This window comes from Charadrius vociferus, unplaced genomic scaffold (genome assembly GCF_000708025.1).
Source record: "Charadrius vociferus isolate BGI_N301 unplaced genomic scaffold, ASM70802v2 scaffold455, whole genome shotgun sequence".
NCBI classification, from domain to species: domain Eukaryota; kingdom Metazoa; phylum Chordata; class Aves; order Charadriiformes; family Charadriidae; genus Charadrius; species Charadrius vociferus.
In genome coordinates this window covers 6,673,243-6,684,083 of record NW_009648550.1, presented here as the reverse complement: position 1 = coordinate 6,684,083, position 10,841 = coordinate 6,673,243, and the positions used below count along the sequence as shown (strand labels likewise).

General features: G+C 40.0%; 1 protein-coding gene across 1 annotated transcript in view; it reads right to left on the bottom strand.

Annotated features, from left to right (window-relative positions):
- Positions 1–7,294: 7,294 nt before the first annotated feature.
- The window catches only part of SLX4IP (SLX4 interacting protein), a gene marked incomplete at its 5' end in the record, with an annotated part of 38,918 nt that continues 35,371 nt past the window's right edge, over positions 7,295–10,841 (bottom strand). The window contains 2 exons of the mRNA XM_009886041.1: positions 7,295–8,114; positions 9,663–9,772. Coding sequence (XP_009884343.1) covers positions 7,295–8,114; positions 9,663–9,772 — 930 coding nt within the window. The remainder of the gene's footprint in view (positions 8,115–9,662; positions 9,773–10,841) is intronic.

The following is a 10,841-nucleotide window of genomic DNA, read 5'->3' as shown; positions in this document are numbered from 1 at the left end:
AATAATTCCTCATCAAACAAATCCCATGAGTATTTATTTCCCTTTGTTCCCTTACTTCTACAATCTGCAATAAAGCAAACACGTTGCCTAAAAACACCACTTAAAGATAATAGAATCTTCCACCTGCCTCAGAAGCACAAAGCGAGGCTTTTAACTGAATGCTTTTCCATACTTTTAATGTTGAATTAACCATCTTTCTGAAGTCTACTGGTTCACGTAGGTCTCAAATTCAATGATGCAGAAACCAACTACCTCTTCTAAGTGACCGAAACATTTATAACCAAATTTGTAGGAATACATCTGAGTGTGCCTTCTATTAAGCAAAAAAAAAAAAAAAAAGAAATTAATACAGCTTTTGCTAGCCCTGGGAACGTGTATCTGACAGGCTACTTCAAAACCTACTGAGGCAAATTCTAATTACAGACTTACTTAATCATTTACTATAGTGACAAAGCTGTTTAGATCTCTGAAGACTCAGTGCAGAGCCAAACCTGGGCTTCCCCAAGCTTCAAAACTTGTCACAGCTTTGAGCGCAGTGTTTATGTCTGTCTTCCCAGCCTTTCCTGGGCTACAAAGTACTGCATTGGCCAGGCGGAGGTTTCGATACCGCAGAGTTTCTCCATACACAACCTATTTTTCCCAGATAACTCATTTCATCGCTATCTCATAGTGTTGCGAAATTAGAGCGACACAAGATGTACAAGGGGAGGGAAGACAATTCTGCGAAATGGCTATAATGGTATTTTTAAATTATATCCTCATATCTCAGCGGTAGCTTCAAAATTTACACTGGTGAATTTAACACGAAACCAGTCTTCCAAAGCCCAGAACCACCACCAAGCTGCGGGTTGCTATATGGAGTGTTTACCATTGTCATCAAAATAAATAGAAACATGAAGTTTAAGGCTTTCCCATTAGCATACCAAGGCACATTTATTTTTGTGGAAATTATACTTTGCCAGTTCACGGTTTACTACTCTGGGAAGATACATTCTGTTTAGTCAGGAGAAGTTTCCCGCTGCTAGTGTGTGTTTGTTCTTTGCATCCTTATTCATCTAAGAACTCAAAAATGTGTGCTTCCTGAGCTGCCATTTAAACATAGAGGCCTTAAAAATAAAATAATAATAGATTCCTGCCCTTAGCGCCCTCAGCTTTGCCATACCTAAGCTAATGGAACCTGTCGAATCTGGGTTTGGTTCAACTCGAGCCGAGTGCAGCCACATCAAAGCCGCTGCACCTCCGCATGGAAAGGGCCCATCTTTACGTAGAGGTAACGAGAGAAAAGGTGCTGACGGTGCACCTTACATCAGCCTTAACACCAATATATTCATGTCACTGGGGGAGAGACACCCTCGGGAACAGCTATTTCTGCATCACTAACAGGAGCAAACGACAGCCAGCTAGCGCTCGTACAGCTGAAGCCTACCGAGTGAGTAACACAAACCAGTTCAGGGCCTTAACACCACACTGGCATCTTCAAGCAATTTCGCTGATGCAGCTACGGTCCTTTCCACACAAACAGCACTTGTTCTCACACCAGCTGACACACCTGTACAGCAAGAGTGAATATTACTAATCCGCTCTCTGCCAAGCTAGAAAATGCACACGGTTACGCTCTCCGTTGCTCCTAGAAGGCTGCACGGTTCAGCTCCTCACGTGCCAGCCCCCAGCACGGCAGCTCCAGCCATGGGGCTGAAGTGAGCCTTGCCGCCGCAGCCACCCAGGGGCGTCCACAGCCCCTCTGGAACAAGTCACAAGGCACAGGCTTAATGGTTTCATTAGTGTATGCAAAGATGAGAAGTTCTGACAAGGGAAGTGCCAAATTCAGCCTTTTTCTCCCCAGAAGATGGAAGTGATTGCGCAAGCTCCCCGCCCTGCCTTTCTAAACGGAGCAAGAGCATTTAAGAATATTTACGAATTTGTCAACTTCCTCTTTCTCAGTATTGACACCAGTGGCCATCACAACTACTGTTTACCAACACACAGAGAGTTTGCCTCTAAAGGTTAGCTATTGTTCCCAAAGGAGGGAAAACCCCAGTAAAATAGCTGTGCAATGATTAATTCCAGTTTCTGGGGCTAGGGAGGAGAAGAGCCGTGAGAAGAGCCGTGAAGGTTCTGAATGGTCTGTTGGCCACTGGCCGGAAGCTCAGCAGATGGCTTACCTCGCGCTGGGGCAGCACTGGAGCCATGTGGTATCAGACAGGGCGTCAGACCGGAGTTCCAGCCCAGATCTCCCAGGCAGCGCCTTCTCTGTGATGTGCAAATTGTTTCAACCAGTTTCTCTACAGGGCGGAGAAATAAAGCTCTACTCTTTTCATTCTAGCACTATGAGATCATATTAATATTAAAAAGGGGCATGCCCATCTCTAGAATTATAGCTCAAGACACTTTTCTTTAAAGATCTGATGCATAAATCAAAAAGATAATTATTATGGCATCAAATAAAGCAGTTATGGAGCTAGATTACCAATTCCTACTACTGAGGTACTATGTCTCAGCTATACCAAAGGATCTAGCTTTGACAGAATGGGAGCAAATCAGTGAAATTCTCATTCAAAAAAGGTGCGTTGTCAGCTCTCACAGGAACCAATTCCCAGCTCTGGAATAATTGAAATGGATAGTAAAGGAGGTAGGATGGTGGAGGTTAATTCCCAGGACAATTTCCAGGTTACAGCTGAAATGCCCTGTGACACTACACCATCTTCACAACTCTTTAATGATTTCTCAGCATAAGTCAACACCAACCAACCAAGCAGTCCCCATCTAAAAATGCCACCTTACTGCCACTGTGGAAAGGACAAGGTCACGCACTACCAGGTTCCATTTTCATTATCCGGGGAAAAAAGTGAACAAGATGGGAGAGCTGTGTTCAAAAATACTTGAAGCAGTTGATGAAAGAATTTGCAGTACGAGTTCCTTAACCAACTTGCTTTACCTTGCAGAAATTGCTCACCCTCAGTGCTGCCCCAACTGTCAAAATCAGCATATTCATAATTCCTCCCAGGTTCAGCTGCAGAACGCTTTGATATCCCTTTGATGAAAGGCTCGGTGTGCTGCTGTTCCCCCATCCCACACCATCTCGTTCACATAGGGTTTTGGATGCTAATTAATGCTTATTACAGAAGAAGAAAGCAGAAAGCAAAGAAGTGAGGAGTGCCTTTTATTAAAGCTAATTTCTGAGGCCAACCCACACTTCCCACTGCTGGCTACAAGGCTCCTGATACTATTAACTCTGTTCGCTCGACCCTGCATTACAGCCTTTTCATACAGCATGAAACCTTTGATTAGGTACTGATATAGGCGAGGAGATAACTGCTCATAATGTGGAAGCTGGGATAGCCCAACTACGTTTTACATCCTTCTTGTTCCAATTGCAAACCAAAAAAATATTTCCTCCATCTTTTTCCTTAAAAACAATCAGTTTTCCAGTCAAAAGCCAACGAGACGATGATATAAAAATGTCGATTTCAACTCAGCCACTGCTACCCAGATGCAGACCGGCGAGAGGGAAGGAAGTTCACACTGACAAAATAAACGCCTTCGGTAGGCTACTAAACACCTCACTCGGGCAAAACTTTCTGTAGCAAGGGAAGTTTTTGTTCTTAAAATTTTCCTTTTTTGTTAGAAACTGGTGCTCTTGAAATTATCCAAGCCAAGCGTAACACAGAAGTGTGGCTACGCAATGGCAATAACACGCTAACGTATGCTCTAGACCCTGGTATGCAGAACTACAACCTGACAGAGAGTATCAGAACTAGCACAAAGCTTATTACTCAAAATAACTCTTGCAATAGTTAAAACTCTCTTACCGATCAACACCGGCCAGGGAGATTTTACATCAGCCTGCTTCCTCTTCATAAATAAATATGTAAAAGGCTGGTCTAGCTTTTGATGTGTGTTTAAACACAAAAGGTAACTAAACAAACATTTTTAAAGTACTTTGATGTAAAGAATAATGGAAACGATAGTCTGCACACATTAGAAAGTGTTTGGCTAGGAAAGGACTGTTTCACTATCAGCAAACAGCACAGACCAAACTAACCAGATGATTCATTAAAAAAAAAAAAAAAATCCTCCCAAAACACCAAAGCTGGTTGGTTTGGAATAGACAGTTACTTCTCTTTAAGACAAATATGTATTTTTCAATATAAGCTCTGCATTGTGGGCTTTAGCTAGTTTCAGATCTACACATATTTCAGAGGAGTTCAAAGCAGCACTGAAAATAAAAATGCCAATACAGCAAACAAATCCAAATGGAAAAAAAAAATGAACACAGAATTAGTTTCTGTGCTTCAATGGCAGTTTCAGAACAGAACACCGTCTTAAATATTTATTACTGTTAACAGAAAGGTATGCTAATGCTGCTCTGAAGCAAATTGGCAACAGAAAGCCAAGCCCAAGACCTGCAAACTGCTGATTTTACTCTAGCTCGGTTTCCAGCTTCTTTTTTTTTTTTTTCCTAAACTTGATTTAGGAAATCAGGTTTGTGGTTCAAGAGCATGTCAGAGCACAACTCTCCCAGTGATCTGGGTGCAGGTGGATCGTAGATAAAGAAAAAACAAAGACTGAGAAGACAACCTTGGGCTTAAAGTACAGAGATAACAGAGGCAAATAGTAACAGTACAGTCTGGATGTCACAGCGTCATGTAAAGCACCCATAAGGTTTGCAGAAGTCCTGCTGCACACGCAAAAGAAAGAACAGCTTTGAGCAGCCACACCATCTAAAATCCAGAAATGACCATGAATTCAAAGCTTTTTCACTGAATAACTGCATTTGAGAGGATCCAAGAGAACTTTTTAAAGGAACTAAGCTCTAAATACACAGCTACAAAGAGCCTAGGAACCTAACAAGCCAGTAACTACAGCAAGAATGATGCAACTATGCACTTTTGAGAAAGTCCACTTGGATTTGTTCTGACTCTCTAGGCTCTAACAGCTTTAATCAATGTAGCCCTACATTTCGTACAGTTACAAGATCACCATTGTAAAAAGAGGATGTTCCCATGCTACCAGCAAGGTTATGGGAAACAGCATTGTAAGCAACGCAACAAAATATCCTGAAGGAAAAATCGAGTGTTCTTAGCTGTATAGACAAGGATTTAATCGACCCCAGTTCCCTATGAATGTATGACGTTCATTTGTAAGGGTGCATGCAGGTATGTCATTCAGTTCAGATTAAAACTGAGTTGTAATTATAAAGTTGAACTATATATAACGACAGCATGCAATGATACAAACGATACGCGGTTGCCCTCTGGTTTCCAATACTTGAGTTAAATGGATTTGGAGAAGAGAGAGGCAAGAAGGGAAGCTTCAGCATCCAAACCAGTTAGCAGGAATAGTTCGGGGCATACTTGCTCAAGACCATCCCCAATTTTTACACGTACAATCTGTGTGTTTGCCAGTTTGGAAAAGCAAGCAAAAGGTCTTTTTCCTAACCAGAATAAAACAAAAAGGACTGAAGTGATTTTGTAAACTCAACATGCATCTGTTACTGCATAATCCTCCAGACCTCTCCTGTAGGTGTCTGTTACAACGAAGAACATCATGGGAAATTCACAAAGATCCAAGCAAAAGCAAAGTAGAAATAATGGAAAGTTAAACTGCAGTCTAGAATATGTGCTTGGACCACTTTTTAACCAATTTATTCACTGTACGCACTTAAAGAAGCCATCCAGAAAATACACGCTAAAACTTTAAACTATTAAATTACTCTATTTTAATTACTCTTATTTTTCTGATAAATAATTAAATGCCTTTATACCTCTTTTAAGTCCATCAAAAAGGTGCTTTTTACTCCCTTCCTGGCCGTGTACCTTGAACCCATAGGAAAGACAACAGTAAGCAGACCTCGGGCTATTCTTCCTCCAAACGCAGGTTCATTCGCAGCCTCGGTTTTGCTTGTTATTAGGAAAGACCTTTTTGCAGAGCCTGAAGATTGGTAAGCATGAGCAACCTTACTGCAAAGCACTGTGAGAAACATCACACAAACAGGCTGAAAGAAAAAAAGAAAAAATGTCTTCTAGCAGGCATGCAGAATCTTTTTGATTTATCACAAAAGCAGAAGTTGTTTATAGCAGAAAGATGCTGCTCAATTGACAGAGCCTTGCTGTCAACTGCCAAGCTGCTAACTCTCATAAAGACCCGTATTATGCTACCAACCCCAATGCTTATTGATGCGAATCGTCTTCTTAACCTAAAAGAGGATATCCACAGTCGTAAGCGTATGTCAGTAAGGTTTTTTCAAAATTCCTTCACCTAAGATATCTGTGGTCACACTGATTTTGAGAGAATGATGAAGGAAAATTGCTTGTAATTTTATTTTAAACATTTTAAAAAGATAAGCATGAAATAAAAAGTGACATTTCCTTAGCGCATTAGCATACAAGTTACAAAAGCAGTATTAAAAAGCACTTTACATTTAAAAATTACCTCTATCTTAAAATAAGAAATAACTTGGATATGGCTAACACCTGAAATACAGTCCGTGCACACAAACAAGGCCTGATTTTGAAACATGAATGCACGAAAATGTGTATGCATGTTTATGTAAGAACTTTTCCCAATAGCTATGTTTGCACATCCAGGTGACTACATATATAAACCTAATCTTCATTTTTCCAAAGACTGAATGATTGATCACTTGTACCCACAACAGGGGTTAGAAAGACACGTTCATACCAAAACTGCACAAGCACAAACTAGTTATTTTGAAACCCTGCTGAAAAGGTGGGGCTTAAATTAGCAGCAACTTTAAAACCTGGTTAAAAATTTATTTGAAATAACCTCCATTTGCCTTACTGTTGCAAAGATCATACGAATAAACCATGAACTTCCTAACACTGAGAGAGAAAGGATTAATTTTTACTAAAATAAACTATGTATTCAGAAACAAGCAAAACACTGAATAACTGCAGCTGCTAACAGATCACAAAAGCGGTTTTAACTTTTGCTGTCATCAGCTGATATGACTTTTTACTGGTACTAAAACATACACAGATCTAAAATTTTGCTTAGTAAATGTTATTTTGTAAGAGATTTTTCTTTCTATAAATACTACACTGGTTCGTACAATATTTATGCCTAGTTCTGAAAGACTTAACAGAATTACCTTCATTACAGTTCCGAATGACTACGATATTGAGTTAACTAAATTTTCTTAAAAAGTTTTATCTAATTTTGACTTTGAATTTTTATTTTTCAATATTTTTAATTGCTTCCTACTTTTTGCATATGCTTTCCAAACACAAATTTGGCTGTCCACTCATGCCATCAACGTAGTATATTTCAGACTTCATGACTTCTTAAGCCTTCGCAGTTTTAACTTCCTGAGACCATTTTCATTTTCATTTCTTCTTTTTTGGATCGGCTTCTCCAAAGAAAGAGGCTGCAGTTCTAAACAAGATGATGGCATCACAGGCAATTCTTCAGTGGTTGTGCTTGGCTCATTTTTCTTTGTCTGTACTATACTGTTTCTCACAGAAAGCGGCCGGGAGAGGTTTTTTCCCAAAGTTAGTGACTCCTCATCAGACGTATTAGTCTTTGCCACGTCTTGTTTAGAAAACAAACTGGAATTAAGTGGGGTCTTCTCCTCCAGGACTGGACCTAAACAATCATCAGCGCACTTACTCATTTGTGTATGGCTAGGAATTAAAGAAGCCCCTTCAGACGATACTTTTTTAAAATGCTCTAACTTTTCTTCTGAAGCACAGCTTTTCTGTTGAGCCTGTGTTTTGGTCACTTTTTGACTTTGTTTTGGACCTAGCGGTGCTGACTCATAGCTACAAGGGGGGTTCTCGCGTAGAAGACTCGACTTCAACCACTCCACAGAGTGAGGTTTTTGCTGGCTGCTAACATCATCTGGCTGTCTCTGATTAACATAATTTTCCAGCTCTAAAACAGGAAGCTCCAAGTTGCTCTCAGCTGTATTTATGCAGTCCTTTAGCTGTCCTGTACTCCCACATTGCACTTCAGATTGAGGATTGAGAGAAGTTTGACAGTCGTTCTTTCTGTTCCCTGTCTGTGAGTCCACTGAGCCAAGATACACTTTCTTGGAGTCCTTGCTGATCTGAGGTTTGCTTGTGCTACTTTTCCTTGGTTTTGTCCTTTTCACGCTGCAATAAAAAGGAATTTCGGTGTTAAATTAAAAAAGAATCTTCACTGCCTCAATCTGCCCTTGTTACAAACTCTGAGACACCACTAGGGCAACCCTCTTTCTGAATGTGGAAAAAAACCCCGTAGATCATATTGACAAGCAGTAATGTTTGTCTAGCGTGAATAATATCAAGTGTTATCCATCTGATTTTCCACTGCACTAGGGGAACCCTATTTATTAATGACTAAGCCATGAAGGAGTTCACATTCTATTCCAAGAGGCAGAGCTGTATTCATTACAGATGTTAAAGGTCAACACTGCATAAGTATATTGAATTCCTTCCCAAACTGGCTAGATAAAATAGTATTTCCAGTGCCTAAATGATTTCAAACCATTCCCATATATTCACATGCATAACATATATCTAAAGAATAGAGGGGGGCAGGCAAGGAGAGGCAGCATGTGTGTGTCTGTGTGAGAGTTTCTAATCTCTATTTTAGAATGTTCCTCTGGAATTTTTCCCAGGACATTTCAAAGCATTACTTTAAAGTTAACCACTACTCATCTAATATCAAGCCCGTTCATCTGGGAAGGACTTAGGTAATGCAAGTAGATGATATTCTAAAAGGAATTATACAGGAAAACGGAATCATAAGGGACATGATGCATGAATAGAATAGAATTCTGTGAATTCTGTGATGGAGTGTCAGTACATAAACACTCCCCGGCAATGTGTTACCTACAAATCTAGATTTCACACAGGCTATAAGATGAACTTTATGCACATGTACTGTAGCTGCCTGTGTAAGACTTTGAGTCTAAAGACATCGCTACAGATCATCCTGTGCTGGCTGCTTTCTGTTGCTCTGCTGATACCAAGCAGTTCCCAGGTTGCAATATCTGACTCTTCAGAAAGGGGTCTCTTCCACAATAGGTAAAGCTGGCATACCTCCAAATCTAATCTCATTTCTAAAGACAACACAGATGAGACAACATGGGTAAAAAGAAAACTTGCCAGGGTTCACAGCAAATCCCTGATTCCAGAGTTGATTTGGGGCTTGTGCCAGTAAGAATGGCATCCTGGTACAGCAGAGGGCCAGTGAAATGTTCAGCTGACCAACCAACCCTCCCCATCCACTACACCAGGAACACTCTTTAATTGTGACCAAAGACCCAGACTAATGTCACTGCAGGCTCTCAAAATGAACAAAAAAATGTATTTGCAAAGTGTTTTTCACCAGATTCAAACATCGCATATTTATTTTGGCTCAGAGCTTCTCTCAAGGAAAAAACACCCCATGTTTTTATTCTGCCTAGTGCTATGCGAGATATGTACATGGGTTGCAATAGCTTTTTTCTCGACGTACAAAACGACAACCATCATTTTATACGCTTATCCACACTAGAGTGGATAAGCTACACTACACTAAGTAGTCTCTTAATAATTTAAAATAATCTTTTGTAAAGAAGTTTATATTATTTGAAATTTTATAACATAGGCTAGATTCTGTTTACCCAAATTTTACCAGATTATAAATTTAACACCTTAGAAAGAATAGTGACATACATTTCTTTCAAGATGTCTTGCTTTATCTGTTCGTTCAGACTAATCTTAAGCTTCCCGTTCTCAGCAGACTCAGTAAAATATTCAGACGTCCCACTGGAAAGTTCTTCTTTCTGCACCAAAAGAAAATATAGGTTTAAAACATCGAGCTATGATTATTCAACATAAAACTCCATTTCTAATATTAAGACTTACAGATGTTCTTTATTATTTTGATCTGAGCAGTCTAAGAGAAACAGAATTATTTTTAATCTTTTAATAGTTGGTAGTCTAGTCAGTTCCCTCCCCTTTCAGACTCCCAACGAACATATTTCATATGCTAAAACATACCGCAAACAAACAAGACTGCAATGTAAAGGATGAAGCTTTCCAAACCATCTGAGGAAACTGTTGGCAAATATTTGACATCTTTGTGGCTCAAACTGTGACAAATGCCAGGAATCTCTCTTGCAGACAGGAGCATGTTTGTCAGTTGTTTTTTTTCTGAAGAGACTGACTGGCGCAGTGGTCTATACACTTATTCTCAGAAGAATTCCCATAATTTTCCATACTTACCAAAAAATATACAGTGTTATTTGCTCGTTTAAGAAGGCAAGGGTTAAAACTTTTAATACTAACATTCAAACGCTCGCAGCTTGTAGTGGTTGGCTACTACAGGACAACAAGGGAATTCTTTCTGGTCTCAGCTAACAGCAGCAGCATGGTTTTATATAATACAAGATTGGGGTGAGAGGGAGGGAAGGAAAATGCTCTTTTTCTTCAAGCTGTGAGCATTTCCTTTCATGATGAAACAATCTCAATGAGAGAAGGGCCATTTGCTGACTTCACTATTAACTACCACATACTTCAAAACAGTATTATCTCTGAGGCTATGGAGAGGAGAGAAAAAAACGTGGTAAAGTCAAGAAGAGAAGAGGCTTTGTGCATCTCCTTTTCTTTGATAGCATTTTTCTTCATCAGCCTGCATGATCCAACTTCTGATCAGGGCTCATCAAGTGTAGGGAGTGCTTATTTATACCCTTTCTTGCTCCACACTGTGAAGCTAGCACACTGGAGCCAGGCAGCATGAAAGACCTGAAGAAAGTAGAGAGGCCAAAGCATGTACATGACCGCTGCCTGGAACGCCACTCAGGAACCTGTCACTTACAGGGAATTAAGTCCTGCCCATTTTTATTTTTATTG